Below are 20,976 nucleotides of genomic sequence, written 5' to 3' on the forward strand. Positions count from 1 at the left end.
TAATGATTTTAACTACGATTCTCTTGGAAGAATTATTCATGTCATTTTCATACTTTTTCAATGACAAAGTTAAAATGTGTGAAAGAAGAGAAACTCAATTTAAGATATTGATAAAATATGTATGAAATAAGGAAAATGGAGTGAAAGAGAGAAATTCCGCGTAAGAAAATGACGCAGTTTACGTCATTGATTGCGTCTTCAATTTATACATTTATACATTGCAAAATGTCATTCATTCTGTTTTCTCCGGGGTTCTATCTCTTGAGCATTGCTCTCTTGCCGCTTGTTGCTGATAAGATTGCCATCCTTTGTATATATCGACCGTAATCCCACTTAATTAACCTATTTTTTTTTGCTAGATTTTTCTTTCTCACTCTTATATTGCACTCGATTGTGCAATTTATTTTTTCAATTTCTCTCAATAATGTTTGTTTTAAATTTTTCTAGGACGTAAAGTATTTTATTGAAGTACCAATGTATGTTTATTTATTGGACCAGCCGTGTTGAATGATTAAAAAAACAAATGTGCAAGATGTTTTGATTCTAGGGCTGTAAATAAGACTATCACAGCTAGAGTCTAAGTCCGGCTTTATCTTCTTAAATAAATCAAAATGTAACATATTTCAAAATCCAAATTAAGTCATTTACACATAAAATATTAGCGTCAATAATTACCGTGAGTTATAAAATTTTTATGTACATGTGCGCAGTGTCATAGTGGGGTTAAAGGAATTCCACATTTTTATGTTTTAGGCAGAACTTTTAGGTCTGGAAAATTTCACAAAATCGGAATTCACATCCTATTCTTTTTCAAAACTTTGCGTAATGTTTATCGTACTCTTTCGAACTCTCGAAGTTATGTTGAACTGAATTGAAATTGGTATGATGTTTAAAAGAAGAAGAAGAGTATGAAAGAGTAGGATAGACATTAGCAGAATGAGAAAGAATGAGATTTGAATTTTGATTTCATGAAATTTTCCTGATGTGAAAGCTGTACTGGAGCCATTTGGTTCAAAATCAGCAATCAATCATTGTATTTCGGATATGAAGTGGTATTTTCATTTGGAAATATGTTTATGTAACGATGAAAAAAATGTAATTCTTCAGGTTTATTTACATGTGAAAACGAATTCTTGGGTTTGTCTGATTTCATTTTATTTTTACGGAATTTACGATTTTCGTAAATATATTCAAACAAATACCTTCATCCGGATTGGTTCTTGTTGAATAATTTGTAATGTTATTTTTTACGTAAATATATCAAATTAGTTATAACATAAAAAAAATATGAATACAAAATGATTTCTAGTTTAATGTAAAGGAAATGAAATAAATACAATAATATGATTCAAAATGTAAGGGAAAAAAAATTCCAGCCCATATACACGTATACTTTTAGAGCCTCAACATCCAATTGAACGTTTCACTTTCTACATGTCTGAGATAGTAATGTGTATATGAATAAATTGCTTATGTATTGTTATATTCTTTTTTTTTTTACAAAGATAATAGTATTTTTTCTTGCTTCTCTATGAGCACCTTTTTCTTGTTATGGGGCGGTTTTCTTTAAAAAAGAATCAGAAATTTGTCAGTTTAATTTGTAAAAGATAAAATAGATATTCTGGAATATGCAAAATGCGGATAAAGTGCAATAATATACAACATATTCATTTTTTTCTTTGATATCTTATGCTTGAGAGATGAAGAAAAAGAATGCAAAATGCATACAATTGCTTCAGTACATCATTGGAATTTTTTCTTTTTATACAATTTTGTGATTTCATTCGAATACGGTTATGATTTTAACAGCTGCTTTTGGCCGAATCCCATTTTTGAGACATTGACTTTATCGATGTACGAGAAGGCTTTCAGGTTTCGTACATCATACACTGTCTTCGAAAACTTCATTTTCCTATATTTCTTTACTGAATCTGACCTATTTTTTGTTAAGAAAATCTGTGTCTTAATACTTGTTAATAAAATACATTACTGAAGGTCACATTCTTTAAAGGAATATGGGAAAAACAGATCTCAGTCAAAGCCAAAATCCCAATTTTTAAAAGTGTCAGAGCTACTCCCACCATTACACCCGCGCTTGCTTGGAGGCAAGGGGAAACTTTCTGTGGCTTGGAAAATTATTCTTTAGATTATCCTCCATATAATTTCATCCCTGTCAGGATTTTGAACATCGATTTTGGCTTTCGGGATTTTGGTTCTCAGAATTTTGGCTATCACCGGGGAAAAATATGAAACGTTCGAACCCAGTGAGTACCAATTAGGGTAAATGTCCTAATTCAAAACCATTTCCAGACGCTTTAACTTTGACAGAAGATTCAACACATTAAGTTTATATTTTTTCTAAAGAGAATTACATAAATTTGCTCCTTGACTCTTCTAGAATATTACTGTTTAATGAAAATTCTTTAAAAACAATTTGAAAACTTCTTAAATACAAGAAAAATACGCGAGCGTAAAATGCTTCAATTGGAAACATATTAATCCAAATGGGAACAAGGGAAAGTTTCTAATTGGAGACAAACAGTTTAAGTGAAACCGCGACGAAAGGCTTCCAAAACTTTGTTAAGTTGCTCCTTAGTTCAAGATTTGTTCTTATTCCTGGTCTTTTCACCTTTCCGATCTAAAACAATAAGAAAATCTCTCCAAGAAAAATCATATTTCCGGGGTTTCCTATTGAAGCATTTGCAGACACTTCAGAAAAACCCTTATTGTTCACGAAATAGGTAATTATTTCATTTGAAAACTTCACGTACCATTAACAATAAAGATTAGCACTTAATTTAACTAAAATTAGCCAGAAATGTGACATAAATGTTAAACAAAATGAATAAACAATAGTCATCTCATTGCGTTTTTCATTGGGAAACATAATCCATCGATGAAAAATTCGATGATGAAAAGGTACACTTTTAATTTTTCTTAGAAATTAACAAATTCATATTTGTGAATATGAATGGATTTTCGCTTTATTTGGAGCAAAATTAACTAAATAATGAAACTGAGGTATAGAAAATATATAAATATAATTATTTAGTACTGTATTTATCATGAAAACAGTGATGTTTCCATTTGGAGCAGCGAAAAATTTCCATTTGGAGCAGGTTTTGAATTAGCTTAATTTACCCTACTAACCGATTTGAATTCAACTGATTCAACTTAAAGCATATGTATTTACGCTAAATACTGCTGATCTTAAAACGACACTCGTATATATTTAGTTAGCACTTTTTGTTCGAAAACTGCTCACCGGTTAGTATCTTTTTGCAGACCGATTTAGTAAAAATATGCTGAAAACGCGGCTTTTTTTTTTTAGATAACTGTGCTCACTGGACAGTCAGAGTATGTGCGAAGCCTGAAAATTTGTTTCAGTGTTTTTAAAAATTCGTTTCAGTGTGGATTAGAAAAAGGTTAAATTAAGAAGATCTTTGTTAAATTAATTATAGCAATGCTTCCCTTTTATTTTGCAACAGTCGTTCTTTTATGACTAGCGCACAATAACTTTTGTTTGTAAACATGTTTTCAAAATTTCCCATGAGAATGAGCGAGATGACTAGATCTAGATTTCACTCACTCTCATTGAAATGTCAAAAACATATTTACTAAACAAAAGTTATTGTGCGTTATGCCCAGCGCACAATAACTCTTGTTTGCAAATATGTTTTCAAAATTTCTTATGAGAGTGAGCGAGATAACTAGATCTAGGTTTCATTCACTCTCATAGGAAAGTCAAAAACATGTTTACAAAATAAAAGTTATTGTGCGCTGTGCATTAGGCATTATGCCTAGCGCACAATAACATTTGTTTTGTAAACATGTTTTTGACATTTCAATGAGACTGAGTGAGATCTAGATCTAGTCATCTCCTTCACTCTCATAGGAAATTTTGAAAACATGTTTACAAATAAAAGTTATTGTGTGTTAGGCATTATGCCCAACGCACAATAACTTTTATTTATTAAACATGTTTTTGACATTTAAATGAGAGTGATTGAGATCTAGATCTAGTCATCTCGCTCACTCTAATAGGAAATTTTAAAAACATATTTAAAAACAAAAGTTATTGTGTGTTGGGCATTATACAGAAAACACGACTAAACCATAAATTTAAAGTCGAGGTTTGTGTCTTTGATATTGTTAATTTTATTTATTTAAATTCTTCATCTCTCTCACGCGTATATACGGCAGACGACAGAGAACATAAATAAATAATAAATCATTTTTATTATAGGACGTAAAATTTACCCTATTCTTATTTTTTTTTTTAAATTAATATTTAGTAGTGTGGAAAGTATTGAAAGTGTCTGAAGATTATAGACTTTTTCCGTCTATTCAGTGCAATTTTCTGCATTTTCATCGTTTGATTATGGCACATACAGGAAAATTGCAATAGTTGAAATAGTGTCAGTATGTGTATACATTTAGCGAGACAGAGGAAGAAAATTGCAAAAAGGCAAACAGTGGTTTCCTGTAATCAATAACAATTACATATTGATGTCAAATGGTGATAGACAAAAAAAAAAAGATTTTAATTTCATTTAAAGTGTGCTACCCACCATTTGATTAGATTGTTGGCATTGTATGACACTTTTTTTTTGTGTGTTGTTCCTCAATCTCCCATAACTCTATAGAAGTGTAGAATTTTGTGAGAAAGACAAAAAAATAGTACATATCGTCATGTTATCAATTTGTGGGTCTCCCTGGGAAATTCCCTGTAGATTTTTGATGGAGGTTTCTTGTGGGAAAATTTCCGATGGATGTGGTTCTTTAAATTTTGAAAGATTTTGTTTTTTTTTAAATAAAATTTTTACCTAATTCCTCACTTTTGATATATTTTGTATAGTTCTGACTGAACGAAATAATGTTGACAAGGCTGGTTGAATGGCAATATAAAAAATTCACTATATTGGCGATAGACGCAAGTTGACAAACATATGTAGTCAATGTAGCTAAGATAGAGAGACAGTGAGATATCAGCTGTTATGTACATATATATTTTTAGATAAGTTTATTTTCACTGTTCTACTTGCAAGGTGTAGAAAAAGTCTTTGAATTGTATATTTTACACCCATATAAAGTCACATTAGATTCTTCGTCTACTCACACATTGACTCATATTGATCACTTGGATCACTCACATAAATTTATTAAAAGGTGCTGTAACCTATATATATTGCAACGAAGAGACATGGTTAAATTTGTTTTGTTTTTCACCGTAAATTTAAAAACGTTCACGGCGGAGGTATAAAAACTAAAATTGAAAACAACTATATTATAAACTGAATTTTATTAAATAAATAATATTTGAGCTTGAAAGTTGGTAGGGGAAGTGCTTATAATTTTGGACAGTCTGCATATAAGCGTCGAAGTTCCAAGTTTGAAGTGCGATATTTTCAATACTAATTGACATTTCTTGTTACTCTCTTTTCAGAAGGGTTGTTTAGAAACTTAGCAAGCTATTTATCATCTCATTTTTACTAAAATTAGTTTTAATACGTTTAAAAATGAATTGATATGTAGAGGTGAATTTGACTCTTATTTTGGACAACTTGGTTATTAATTTTTACAACTTGTCTGTAAATTTGGACAGATAATCCGCCTCAACAGGATGCCCATTGTTCTTCATTTTATGAACCAATCTTACCAAGTCCTCTTCCTGTTCATGTAAGGGAAACGTAGAATGTCACAGAAGCCCAGAAACTTTCCATATCATTCATTAAAGTGAGTTGACTTCGATACTCCAAGTACGTGCAGATTCGCTCATTCCCTGACCTTTCCGGGAGCCTTTCAAGGCATTTCTCGCTACATCTCTTTCGTAGAGATGATGCTCCTTTGTTTCTCCAGGCATTTGTCCAACCTAGTCATCACAAAAGCTACAACTTCACGAAATTTCGTGAGAAAAACACCTGTCCAAAATAAGAATCATCACCTCACTGGTGATTGTCTTAAAAAATTTCCCATTTTTCACACGAAAAATATAATTCACAAGGCAAATCTCACTTCAGGTCAAATGTACAAATCATCAGTAACGTGAATCAACACAATATTCAATGAATATTCAATAATATCACTCAAAAACAGCGAACAAACTTTGTTAGTACTTCACCAAAACTAAATAAGACTGAAGTAAGCCACGAAGTTCTGTCATATTTCTCGTAAGCAATTGCTCACACTGAATTTTCAACAAAGCAATTTCAACTCAAATCATATTCAAAATTTAACGTATTTAGTGTCAAAATCTTCCAAAAAGAACAAATATTTAGATAGAATTTATTTTTCATCAAATATTGGAATAAAAATCCATCATTTTAATCAATTTATTTTTAGTGTCCAATTTTATCCTCAAAGTGTCCAAAATAAGAAACTGGACAAAATTATGAGCACTTACCCTATACCATTAGGGTGGAATCACCAGTTCTCGCCAGTGCCCCACTTCTCGCCACTTACATTGAAATCGCTATTTTTCGCAATTTATGAAATAAATGAGTCGCAATTTTTTTGTATTGTTTCTGCTTCTACGCATAGAATCGAAAAATAATAATTATTCGTTTTGGATTCACGATTTTGATCGCTTTTTAGAGCAATATTTTAAGCAAGTGCATCGAATCCAACATCTCTTACCAAATGTAATAAGTGTCGTCAAATTTTCATCAGGCCAAAAATACCTATTTGGGTAAATAATTTGTCTATTGAATATTTAATTGCACTTGTGGAATACATAAAATTTGTATTAAGTCAATTAATATTTCATTTTATATTATTTTTGTATAAAAATGAGGCATGGCGAGAAGTGGTAATATTCTGGAATTGATTTTACCACCTGTCGCCATATCTTTTCAATAGGCGACGCTAACTTCACTTCGTACATTCTCAGTTGTCAAATCTGCATTGTTTACTTTCTGCAAAAGCCCCATAATTTGATTTCTCAAATAAAAGTGAAGAAAAATCATTTAAAGAGAGTAATAATAAAGTGATCACAAGGAAAGAGAAATGGTGAATGTATTTTTTTCATAGCATTGCCTAAAATAACCGAGTGTGGTTCTTTTCAAGTGGGTGGCCAGAAGTGGTTACAAATTTTACAAAACTGGCGAAAAGTGGTAAAAAGTGGCGACGAAATGGTTATTTTTGCATTATTAATAAAAATCAGTTTTTTAAGTAGTCCAGCGTTATGTTCTAGGATTATTGTTTTCACGTATCTAGAGCCAATACATCTAAGTAACTTTGTGTCAAATTTGACTTATCTTGTAGCAAGGATTCAAAAGTTATGATTAAATGAATTTAATTTTTTCCTAAACATGGCGATAGTCGGTTATTCCACCCTATTTATTTATTTATTTGATTTTATACCATTATTTCTATACCATTATTTATTTAGTAATATTTTACATGGTTTTATTACCTTTTATCTTGCAGTTTATCTCATTTCCGTCTGTGTCGAGCAGTGGTGGGCAAAAATTTAGTTTTTCCCTCTCTGAAATTGAGGGTCCAGCGGGTTCTTTTGAATGCATCCAGCAAAGTCAGGGGCAACTCGATGTCCTGGGCACATTATCCAATAAAATGCGAATACATGCCAATGATGATGTGTACGAGACAACAAAGCATAGAATGGCTGTGGCTGAGGAAAATCAGAAAAATAAATGGTAGAATTGTCATTTAAGATTTTATGCAATACTTTTTTTTTTTTTTTAAATATTGTTTCCCCTTTTTAATTCTATCAATTTTGAAACTTTGCAGTACTCGAGAAATAAAACCCAATCAAACAGACATTGGTCGCCGGGTAAAACTGAAACCATCGAGTAATCGCCTGAGTAACATTCCTAGTAATTCTTCAAGTTCTTCGTCTTCATTAACAACAACATACAACAAACGTGATTCATTTCACCTGAATTCAGCAGCTCCTGCATCAAATTCAAATAGTTTATCATCAAGTGTTTTAACTAATAACAGTAGTAATAATATTGCCAATAACTACGGGACAACATCAGCGTCGTCTCCATCGCTCAAGGCGACGACAAATGGGATGACGACGGGTGGTCGAAGTCTCGGTGTCGCCGGCGGTGGTGTAAATGGTGGTACCCAAGTGTTTGGAAATGGAGCAAGTCGAGTGCCTAATAAAGTTGCCAATCGGAATAATCAGAGTTCATCTTCACGAGGAGGAAATCCTGACATCATGAAGAGATCGATAAAGTGAGTAATTTTATTTTTTTTTCTTCATTCCACCTGTTCATTTTGCATGTAAATTTATTTTAAAGAACACAATTTGCAAAACGGATGGCAAAATTACTCAGACTTTGCTAAATACTCGAATTTATTGTCTTTGATGCTGAATCCTCAAAATTTGTTTTGTTTCTTTTGAAGGAGTAAATTTGTTTAGCAGTTTAATAGCCAAGGGACAATTCATAGAGCCAATGAACTTAAATATTTCCCATAGTTTTTTACACTTTGTCATTTGTTGATGTTTATTGGTTCAGAATTATTGTGAACCGTTTCATAAATGAGATTTTGGAACCTGTCAAAGCAGAGCAAAAAACAAAAAAGACATCAAATCCGAGCGATAGAGTGCGTTTTTGAAATTATACCTTAAAGTTAAATTATTGTTATAAAAAATTATTACAATTACGGCGTTATCACACTTGCACATTAAAATTTTAATGTGATTCACATTAATTGTCGCTTGTGAGCGTCCAAATATGTTATTTGTGTCTTTGAGTCACTTAATATTTGAGGTTTTTTTTTCTATTTATTGATAAAGAAGTGGACTTGGCCTGCAAAAATAAGTTTAAATTTACCTAAAGCATAAATAATTTTCACATTAAAAAATTAAAGAGAAAATCGCATTAATTTTTCGAATTAATGCTATAAATCAATTTATATCAAATTTTGCGGGCCAAGTCTACCTTTTTATCAACAAATAGATCAAATTTTGAATATAAAATGATTCAAACACATAAATTACACATTTGGACTCTCACCAGCGACGATTAATGTGAATCATATTAAAATTTTAATGTGCAAGTGTGATAACACAGTCATACTTATATCCTCAATTATTCTTCCGGATTTTTTAAATCACCGATAAGTGGAACATTTCAGTTTAAAATGGTTTATTTAAATCTCTACTATTTCATGAATACCGCGACAATAGAACCAGAAAAATATTCATTTATTCCAATTTTCCATAACTTGGAAATTGACATTGATAATTATTGACTAATGGTGTTATTCCAATGAAAAATTAAAAGAGAAAATCTTTTTCCTAAATTTACATTAGTACAGACTGTTTTCATGTGCCTCTGCGCTATCGACTTGTCTTTGTGTAGGTTCTTGTCACGAGTATTTGCTGATTTTGGAAGTACTGGAGAAAACAGTACCGATAGAAACCCACAAAAGAAAAGTCGATAACGCAGAAACACATTAGAACAGCCATGTGCTAAAAAAAATGTTCAAGAGAAAGAATTCCCCTTTTTATTTTTAAATGGAATGGCACAAAAGTGCCATCGCTGGGAACAAGTGATAATTGGAAAGAGTCAGGTCAGCTCATATTAAGAGATGTGATTCTTACATAATCACATATATTTTAATTTTTCTACGACTATGAGTATTTTTTACGATTTTTTTTTTCTTTTTTGGATACGTTTTAGAGATTACCAAGGCGAACATTCGACCATGTACGAAAATATCGTTGAATTATTTCTAATAACGGGTTTTCAAGGTCAAAAGGTTAAAAAAAGCTCAAGAGAGAGAGCACATTTTATAAAGCGAATTGAGGTCATATTTGAGCTCATTGGAAAGGTCTTGGAATTTGTGACAAAACAAAACCGGTTCCAATCGGTTCCATTAACTAATTTTTATTCCCAATTAAATTACATTGTTCCTGAGGTGTATTTTGGGCACTGTTTTGGGAGATTTATAAATCGATTCAAAATGGTTCTAAACCGGTAATGAACCGGTTATGAACCGATAAGTAATATTCGCCCGAAAATCAATTGTATTACTCTCAGAGAACTATTTTGGGGATCATTTGAGTGATTTATGAATCGGTTTAAATCAGCTGAAAACCGATAGAAATAGATGATGCGGAAGTATTTTTGAGGTCTAGTATCTAAGTCACGAGTTCGAGCATTTTGCAAAGCCTGGAACGCTTTCCAACCCTTCTTAATCTGGCGATCTTGGCACCTTTCTTTTTTCGTATAATCAATTAACGGGTTATTACCGATTCTGTACAATTATCTGGACACGGTTCTACTTTTTCGGAGATTAGAAACCCCTTCACATGAGTTCGTAGATTTTTGAATCAGTTAAAAAAAAAAGATTTCTAGAGCACATTTATTATTTGATTAAAAAAAACTTCAAGAATAAATTGTGAAGTATATAAATGATATAAACGCACATTCCTTTGGACGATCTAAAAAATATATCTGAACACTGAGAGAAATCCGAAAAAGTTAAAATAACATTCCGGAAATGTTAATTTTACCCTGCAGTATTGATCCAAAATCTGTGTAAATATTACCCTTTTTAAGTGTATTGGGGGTAAAAGTTACCCTTTTTCATGTTAATTTTACTCTTAAAAAAGTGTAAATTTAACATTAAAAAATGTTAATATATTTTTACACCTAAAAAGTGTTAAAATTATGAGGAAAAAAAGTTAATCGCACCCCCGTTTTTTTCTCAGTGAACAAAATAGTTTCAGACATTAAGTTATGTCAAAAAATGATTTTGGTTGGAAAGGGGAGCGGTCATTCTCGTGGACGATTGGTAGGTTTCGTTGAAGATTATTGCCTGATTCGTTTGGCCTTCAGATTTCAAAAGGGAATGTAGGCTAGACAAATTACGTTACGTCCATTCCTCGTGAATCCGTCATTTGAAAATTTAACGTCAAATTTGAATCTACTTTTGACATTAAATTTTTAATGGAATTTCCGTGCCTTTTTTGCCTGTAGAGAAACGAGTAAAATATTTCCATTTCAGTGCAATTTTTACTAAATTTTTCCTTCAATGAGTTAATAATGTGTATAATGGAGATTTAAATGGTGTGAATGCTAATAATACTACCAAACATATAAATATAACCAATGATACGCATTTTTCTGATTACTGTGTTAGAGATTGTATTTTTACTTCTTCGTTTAATATCAATCACAATCATTTACAAAAAGACAGCTATCATACAATGTAACACCTTTTCTCTATATATGGCAAAATGTGTGAAGATGAAATACGAAAAAAAAAACTCTCATCTTATGTATTTTGTTTGGTTATTCGTTTCAGAGAAAGGCTGATTCACTTATTAGCGTTAAGGCCGTACAAAAAACCTGAATTGTATGCAAGAATAGTCACTGGTAAGTGTATTAATTATTTATTAGTGCGCCGCTCTTTGAATTCTCAATATGTGTGCGATTTTTTGAATACTTTCCCATAAATAATTCATAGACAATTGTTGATTATTGTTAGACACTTCTTAATTTTCATCCACTTTTGGAGATCATTTCAATCAATTTATTTTACTATTAGCATCTTTCTCTCTCTCAATAGTATTTTGATGTTTTTTTTTCAATAACAAACGAAGATGAATGAACACAAATAGGAATAGTATTTTGTAATATGGATTGAGGAAGAGAACGGGAAGGATCATGTAATTAGATTTTATTTTTGTCTTAATACCTTGATTTGAGTCATTGACTACGTTTATACGACAAAAATGAACTGGATTTATTTGAAAATAACGATAGATTAACTCATTCGAACAATGTCCTGGAAATACTGGAGATAAAATGTCCATATTATGGAATCAACTTTTTCCAAAATAAAGGATTATTATAAAGAGGAAAAAGAAATATTTATAAAGGGATGAGGCGGGTAGACGCCATCAAACATGCATCGTAACGGTCACTGAATTTAAATTCTTTACATTATTTAAAAAAAATACCATTTATTTATATAGTAGAACTATCTAAGACAAGAATTTGTAATCCAGAATTCCAATTTGGAAAGAGAATGATAGAAAATATTATCAAAATTGACGCAAAGTCAAGCTTTCTACGTGTAACTTTGATCAAAAACTTTGATCAACTTTCTGTGATACATAACAAGAGCAACAAAATGTATTCCAAACTCAAACCAAACTAACTAAAAATCTTTTCCCGGAAACAGTTCAGATATCAAATGCACTGAAATAAATTATCCAAAATCGTATAATTTTCGTTTAATTTTCTCTAAAAAAAATGTTATATTAAACAGACAAATGGATCTTGATAAAATTTTGCCAAAAGGATGTTGTTTGTTAATTTGACAAAAACACTACCTCACATATTATATGGAAGGACATCCTTTTGACAAGCTATTATTTTTTAAATTTAAATTTTGACAAACTTCTTTTGTTAATTGGACAAAGCTTTTTTATTCAGAGTATTATGGCTAAAAATTACGAATTATAATTTCTCATACTTGTAACTATTTTTAATTCACCTCACGAATAGACTTGCTGCACAACGGTATTAAATGTTTGTTTTATTTATTTATTTATTTATTTTTGTAAATTGAATGTTTTCTCATAAAATATGAATTATTTCATGTCCAATTTAATTAAATAGACATAGAGGAAGTGGTCCATATTTCGGCATAGTTGCAAACGTTGAAAATAAACACCAAAGACTATTTGAAAATTAAATCCATAATTTTAATAAATTCAGCTGCTTGGCCGAAGTTGCACTCAAAGTGGCTGAAATTAAAAGCTATCCGAAAGCTTTGAATTTCTGTTCCTTTCGTGCATACTTACTTACTTAAGTGGCTGCAACGTCCCTGTTCTGACGAGTCTCCGTCAGTTCGCTCCACAGTCGGAGCGTAGGGCGCTGTCGAAGAGTTCGTTACGAGTTTTCGTAACAATCATTGCTTTTATGGAGAGGAGTTGTTAGTCCCTCGCCCAGCCCTATCTAGAAAGAACCAGATTCCTTGTTCGTTAGTCTCAGGTTCATGACTTCTCACTGGGGTTGGTTACCCAATCTTCTAACATTCACCTGAATGTATCGGGCCCTACCAGGTATCTAGTCCACTTGGAGGTGAACATAGGAATTGAGGTTCTGAGGCTATTTGTCGCATTACCCTCACCCTCCATTTCGAACCGTTGTAGGTAAAATTTGAAGATTTCTGTCAGCCTATTCTAAGTGAACACCCATAAACAAGCCCATGAATAATGACTGGGGATCTCAGTGGCGCAATAGGCAAAACCTTTGGCTCTTGGGCGGTAAGTTCTTTGACTCGATTCTCACAGCTGTGAATTCGAATCTCGTCCTCGTTTAGAAAAAGACATTTTCACAGAAAACTTCAGGAGCATGGAAGAAGCATTCATTACGGGTAAGGCGTTCCTGGGCGATCTACGATCAGCAGATTCTTCCAACACGGGCCACATTGTAACACTCAGAAAAATAATCGAATAAAATTTACTCGAATAGATGTTAAATTAACTCTTTTCCGTTGTGATTTTCGATTAACTATATTTTAGAGTTGATTTTAATTCTATTTAGGTGTAATATTCGGAAGAGTTGTTTTAACTTTTTTGTCCTAAAATTTACACAACAAAAGAGTGTAAATAACTCTTTTTAACTGTGTTATCCCACTTGCACATTAAAATTTTAATTTGATTCACATTAATTGTCGCTTGTGAGAGTGGAAATGTGTAATTTGTGTTTTTGAATAATTTTATATACAAAATTTGATCTATTTGTTGATAAAAAGGTAGACTTAGCCCGCAAAATTTGATATAAATTGATTTATAGCATTAATGCGAAAAATTAATGCGATTTTCTCTTTAATTTTTTAATGCGAAAAATATTTATGCTTTAGGTAAATTTAAATTTATTTTTGCAGGCCAAGTCTACTTCTTTATCAATAAATAGAAAAATCCCAAATAATTAAGTGACTCAAAGACACAAATAACATATTTGGACGCTCACAAGCGACAATTAATGTGAATCACATTAAAATTTTAATGTGCAAGTGTGATAACGCCGTAAGGCTGAAAATAACTCGTTTTAAGAGTTAAAATAACTCGTTTCGAGAGTTAAAAAAATCCTTTTTTAGAGTTAATATAACTCTTTCAAATCCCAAAATGGATAGATTTTGCAATTTTATGTTTTTTTTTAAATTTTTATTATGTTCTTATTCTTTTCTTCTCAAGTTCCTTATGTTCCGAGCGAAATCCCTTCATGAAACACTGTTAGACATATTTCTAGTTGATGTTCCAATTGAACTTTGTCACACGAAAATCTTTTTAATAATAATAATAATAATAATAATGCATATATTTAAATCACAAAAATAGGGTCACCCCTCTTACAATTGTGATTGAAGAACATATAAAAAGTAAGCAAAATACAATTCAGAATAAAGAAAAGAATCTTAATAAGAAAATGAAAGAAAAGGAAAAGAAAAAGATGAGTAGAAAAATAAGAAGCATAGAAGCTTCTAAAGTTCAGCCAGAAAGAATTCACGGATAGCATCCGCGGAATTCCGACTACCACACGGAAGAGAATTAAAAATAGTGATGCCTTTCACAAAAAGCGTCCGATAAAGGCAATCACTGTTAACTTTAGGCACTATAAGACCCCGAACCCTGGCCGAACCCCCCTAAGTACATTCTTAAAACGAAAACACTTAAGCATATACTTCAGTCGAGATGAAATTTTACATCGAAAAATAGTAATAATTACATCGATATCCGACGAGTTAATTCAATTCGCACGAAGTGTTGTTTCAACTCTATTTACTAAAATTTACAACGAAAAAGAGTAACAATTACATCGATAGTCTTCGAGACTGGGAGATAGAGTTGTTTCAACTCTTCAGTTTTTTTCTTAGTGAATGATTACATTGCAATACCAAATAAAGTGTCTCGATACGATTAATAATAACAATGATGACACTACCCTACATTTTTTGCGGTTAAAAAATGTTGTTTTCTTTCATTGAAAGCGTGTCAAAAATTAATCCCGTAACATTTTTGGTCTAAAATTTAACGTATAAACGTAATCAATCTCTTCAAAGGGACTTTTCCATAAACTCATTTTAATCCCTAACCCAAAGTGAATAAATTTTGACTTTAATTGGGGTCAGTTGTTGTAAATATTTTGTTTACTTTTCAATTATTTGGGTGAATATTAAATTAGTTATTTCAATAGTATGACCCAAAAGTTAAATGCGGTCCTAAAAGGGAGAAGGGGGAGTCATGAAATTATCATGGTTTTGGTTAAAATATAAATTGGGGAGTAATGTATTGGCGAATATAATGATTGACTAAATTATGTTCTACCATTTTACTTTTTAATTTTGTGAGTTTATAATTAAATTTTTGATGTACTTTTTAATCCATCTGATCACCCGCTGGTATGTGTATACTTGTGCATACAAATGCATGTACACTATTGAGTCATCAGTAGTTTTATTTCTTCTCCCTCTCCTTGAACTATATTTATGACAGAAAGTAATGTTGAATATGGTCAAATTTTGTGGATTAGAAAAACAACCATTACTTTGGTGAAAATGACTCATTTGCAAGCCAATACAAATAATAGTGCAATATTCCCGGGGAATTCCATGCTGTAGCATTTAAATACGGAGTTTTTAGAAGTTTTTTTTTCTATTGGAACATAAGGTGCTATTTAATTTGGCAATCCTTTACTGAGAAGAATCTTAGGTCATGCCTTTTTTTATTCCGGATTATTATGAAAATGCACTATTTAAGAAAAAGAAGCACTGTAGGGTAATTGCTCATAATTTTGGACAGTCTGCTTATAAGCATCGAAGTTTCAAGTTTGAAGTGCGATATTTTCTATACTAATTGACATTTCTTGTTACTCTCTTTTCAGAAGGCTTGTTTAGAAACTTAGCAAGCTATTTATCGTCTTATTTTTATTAAAATTAGTTTTAATACGTTTAAAAATGAATTGATATGTAGAGGTGAATTTGACTCTTATTTTGGACAACTTGGTTATTAATTTTTACAACTTGTCTGTAAATTTGGACAGCTAATCCGCCTCAATAGGATGCCCATTGTTCTTCATTTCACGAACCAATCTTACCAAGTCCTCTTCCTGATCATGTAAGGGAAACGTGGAATGTCACAGAAGCCCGGAAACTTTCCATATCATTCATTAAAGTAAGTTGACTTCGGTACTCCAAGTACGCGCGGATTCGCTCATTCCCTGACCTTTCCGGGAGCCTTTCAGGGCATTTCTCGCTAAATCTCTTTCGTAGAGATGTTGCTCCTTTGTTTCTCCAGGCATTTGTCCAACCTAGTCATCACAAAAGCTAAAACTTCACGAAATTTCGTGAGAAAAACACCTGTCCAAAATAAGAATCATCACCTCACTGGTGAATGTCTTAAAAAATTTCCCATTTTTCACACGAAAAATATAATTCACAAGGCAAATCTCACTTCAGGTCAAATGTACAAATCATCAGTAACGTGAATCAACACAATATTCAATGAATATTCAATAATATCACTCAAAAACAGCGAACAAACTTTGTTAGTACTTCACCAAAACTAAATAAGACTGAAGTAAGCCACGAAGTTCTGTCATATTTCTCGTAAGCAATTGCTCACACTGAATTTTCAACAAAGCAATTTCAACTCAAATCATATTCAAATTTTAACGTATTTAGTGTTAAAATCTTCCAAAAAGAACAAATATTTAGATAGAATTCATTATTCATCAAATATTGGAATAAAAATCCATCATTTTAATCAATTTATTTTTAGTGTCCAATGTTATCCTCAAAGTGTCCAAAATAAGAAACTGGACAAAATTATGAGCATTTCCCCTATAGGGTGGAATAACCGGCTATCGCCATGTTTAGGAAAAAATTAAATTAATTTAATCATAACTGTTGAATCCTTGTTACAAGATAACTCAAATTTGACACAAAGTTACTTAGATGTATTGGCTCTAGATACGTGAAAGCAATAATCCTAGAACATAACGCTGGACTACTTAAAAAACTGATTTTTATTAATAATGCAAAAATAACCATTTCGTCGCCACTTTTTACCACTTTTCGCCAGTTTTGTAAAATTTGTAACCACTTCTCGCCACCCACTTGAAAATAACCACACTCGGTTATTTTAGGCAATGCTATGAAAAGAATACATTCACCATTTCTCTTTCCCTGTGATCACTTTATTATAACTCTCTTTAAATGATTTTTCTTCACTTTTAATTGAGAAATCAAATTATGGGGCTTTTGCAGAAAGTAAACAATGCAGATTTGACAACTGAGAATGTACGAAGTGAAGTTAGCGTCGCCTATTGAAAAGATATGGCGACAGGTGGTAAAATCAATTCCAGAATATTACCACTTCTCGCCATGCCTCATTTTTATACAAAAATAATATAAAATGAAATATTAATTGACTAAATACAAATTTTATGTATTCCACAAGTGCAATTAAATATTCAATAGACAAATTATTTACCCAAATAGGTATTTTTGGCCTGATGAAAATTTGACGACACTTAGTACATTTGGTAAGAGATGTTGGATTCGATGCACTTGCTTAAAATATTGCTCTAAAAAGTGATCAAAATCGTGAATCCAAAACGAATAATTATTATTTTTCGATTCGATGCGTAGAAGCAGAAACAATACAAAAAAATTGCGACTCATTTATTTCATAAATTGCGAAAAATAGCGATTTCAATGTAAGTGGCAAGAAGTGGGGCACTGGCGAGAACTGGTGATTCCACCCTAGGGGTAAGTACTCTCCCTTCGAACGTTCATGCCTTCGAATAATATGAAATTCTTTTACTTTTCCTAAGAGATTTCCACTTGATTGTCACATAATTATCAATAATTGATAATAAGTTAACTAATAATTAATAAAAAATATTCAAGTCTCTTAGGAAAACTTGAAGAAAATTCGCATTATTCGAAAGCATGAACGTTCGAAGGGAGAGTACTTTCCCCTATTGTTTTGCAGAGGTCCCCGGTTTGATTCATAGACCGCTTTCATTCTTACATTTTTAGTTAATTTATCTACTGAATTTTCGTATAGGGTAAGACGGAGTAATTTGGAATTATGTCTAAAATTATTATTTAAATATGTTTTATCTCAGAATTGCGTACATTATCAGTAATTTAGAATGGGAAAGCTAATTGTAAAATAACTTCAAAATACATTTACAAAAAAAAAAGATTCTTTAAAAATAACAATAGCTGAAGAATGTCAAGCTAATTGCTTTTTGTCAATGTTCTTTTCTCAGAGGGAGTCAAGGACCGTGATAAGAACAACATTAAAAATATTCTGACGGCGATATCTTACCTAAGAGATAATACTTATCATCTGAATCGGCATATTTGGAATGATGTGCACGAAGATTGGCCATTCTACACTGAACAAGATCGGCAGAATCTGAAGAGGTGAATTTTTTTAAATCTCTTTATTTAAATTTTAACATTTCTTTTGAATAATTCTCAATGGATCCAAACTCATTTCTGCACCTTCTTTTAAGGCGAAAACCTCAAAATCTAACACCACCTTTAAGTTCCGACGGTGGTTCGTCGACGTCTGGCCAAAGTCCGACGAGCACGCACAATGGTAGTCCACCACCGGCTGTGAAACGGCCACTAATGAACAGTGAAAAGTATATGGAGGGTCCTGTGAGCAAAAAGACACGAATTAGTCGTGTTGGAAATGCTAATCATGATACGAGGTTACAATTTTTTTCCCTTAGTTTTATCGGAAAATTTTAATCTTAACCACGTTCTTTTAAAACAGACGAGGAGTGACTGATTCTCGGGATTCCGCTAATATGAATCCTCGTTCAAGGGAGCATCATGAAGATATGAGATCGTCTAGTAGTTATTATGGGTAAGTGCATTTATTTATTTAAATAAAATTTAATATATTAAAAAATTTAAAAAAAGATAAAACCTTCTATATTGATATAAGTATTCAATGTAATAGATGCTGAGGATTTGATTGATTGATTGCCCAAAAGAAAAATTTGTGTTTATTTAAGCAACAATATCTTATCGGTTTCAGCTGATATACAAAATTTTCCGCACAAAATTGGCAATTTGAAGTGTTTGAGAAAGATATTTAAATAGAATTGTTGAAATTTTTCATGAGAGATTTTTCGGAGTTTCCTCGAAATATTATGTACGGGAGAGCGGGGATGTTTGGGATACTTTTTTGTGTTTTGGCTTTGAGGCGTTATGGCGTAAAGCCAATAAAATGTTTAATCTGTCGTATCGTTCATAATAACCTCAATCTAGATCATAATTCAGTATTTCTGTTTACTAAGAACTTCAAACCTGCATCAAGTAGTTTATCGTGAAAAATTTCATCCGTGGATTGCATTCTAGAAACCAGTTTGATGAATTTTTAAAGAATAGTTTGTTGAAACTAATCAATAAAACCGAAAATAAGCATTCTTTTCATTCTTTTAGTTCAAAAACATCTTAATACGGCTAACGTTTGCATAGTGATTTATTTTGGCATTGAATAAACGAGCAGTAAAAAGTCAAATTTGTTCAGCAAAAAATTTAAAATGATCAGTAAAAAATAAAAAAATGGTCAGTAAAAAATAAAAAAGGGCAGCAAAAAGTTTAAAAAGATCAGTAAAAAATTAAAAAAAAAGAGCAGTACTTTATTAAAAGCGGTCAGTAAAAAATGAAAAGTGGTCAGCAAAAAATTAAACATTATCAGTAAAAAGTAAAAGATTTTTATTTTCTACTGACCACTTTTGATTTTCTACTGATCAAATTTTATTTTTTACTGCTCATTTTTAATTTTTTTACTGACCATATTTTATTTTTCACTGATCACTTTTAATTTTTTGCTGATCACTTTTTATTTTTTACTGACCAGCTTAGCTTTTATTCTTTGCTGACCACTTTTAATTTTTTACTGACCACTTTTAATTTTTTACTGACCATATTTAATTTTTTACTGTTCACTTTTAATTTTATGCTGAACAATTTTTATTTTTTACTGACCACTTTTAATTTACTTACCAATTTTGATTTTTTACTGCTCGTATTTAATTTATTTTTTTTAAATCGGTCAGTATTTTTATTTTTTGCTGACCACTTTTAATATTTTACTGCCTCTTTTAATTTTTTGCTGACCAATTTTTTTACTGCTCATTTTTAATTTTTTACTGCTTTTTCAATTTTTTTTGCTGCTCATTTTTAATTTTTTTGCTGATAAACTGGAATATTTTTACTGCTCATTTTTAATTTTTTACTGACTATATTTTCTTTTACTGACCATTTTTAATTTTTTGCTGATTATTTTTTTATTTTTTCTGATCAACTCGAATATATCTACTGATCAATTCGAAGTTTTTACTGACCAAATTTAACTTTTTACTGACAAAATTGAAAATTTTTGCTGATTATTTCGAATTATTTGCTGATCAAATTTGATTTTCTGCTGTCCACTTTTGACTTTTTACTGACCATTTGTTTTTTTGCCATTTATTTTAGGTTTTTCTTTTAGTACAGTAGACTAGACTCTCGCTTAATCGGTTGTCCTAGCTAGTACAATAAGTAACTTATTAAGTATTTAATAAGTTCTTAACTCAATGATTCAATTTTAAGAAGTTGTATAATAATGTCTATAAAAAAACATGAAAAAGATACAAAAGTCAACCTTTTGTGGCGGATAGCAAAACTAATATGGCATGACACACATCCTTAACACTAAGTACTTAATCAAGGACTTACAATTAAGCACTTTATAAGTAGTTTCTCTAATGCCTATAAAACACATAGGGGAAAATACTCTCCCTTCGAACGTTCATGCCTTCGAATAATGTGAATTTTCTTTTATTTTTTTTTCCTAAGAGACTTACGAATTTCTTTTAAATATTAACTAGCTTATCAATTATTGATAATTATGTATAATGGTCTCTACACACTAGAGAAATTTATAACCATATTGAAGAGTTTTTCCTA

The 20,976-nt window shown here is 31.3% G+C and overlaps 1 protein-coding gene across 1 annotated transcript in view; it reads left to right on the forward strand.

The window, feature by feature from the left end:
- LOC129803766 (RNA polymerase II elongation factor Ell) overlaps positions 1 to 20,976 on the forward strand; it is a 78,250-nt gene that overhangs the window by 43,966 nt on the left and 13,308 nt on the right. The window contains exons 3-8 of the mRNA XM_055850547.1: positions 7,429 to 7,655; positions 7,750 to 8,202; positions 11,287 to 11,357; positions 18,276 to 18,432; positions 18,525 to 18,725; positions 18,791 to 18,883. Of these exons, the coding sequence (XP_055706522.1) occupies positions 7,429 to 7,655; positions 7,750 to 8,202; positions 11,287 to 11,357; positions 18,276 to 18,432; positions 18,525 to 18,725; positions 18,791 to 18,883 (1,202 nt within the window). The remainder of the gene's footprint in view (positions 1 to 7,428; positions 7,656 to 7,749; positions 8,203 to 11,286; positions 11,358 to 18,275; positions 18,433 to 18,524; positions 18,726 to 18,790; positions 18,884 to 20,976) is intronic.

Source organism: Phlebotomus papatasi, chromosome 2 (assembly GCF_024763615.1).
Source record: "Phlebotomus papatasi isolate M1 chromosome 2, Ppap_2.1, whole genome shotgun sequence".
NCBI lineage: Eukaryota > Metazoa > Arthropoda > Insecta > Diptera > Psychodidae > Phlebotomus > Phlebotomus papatasi.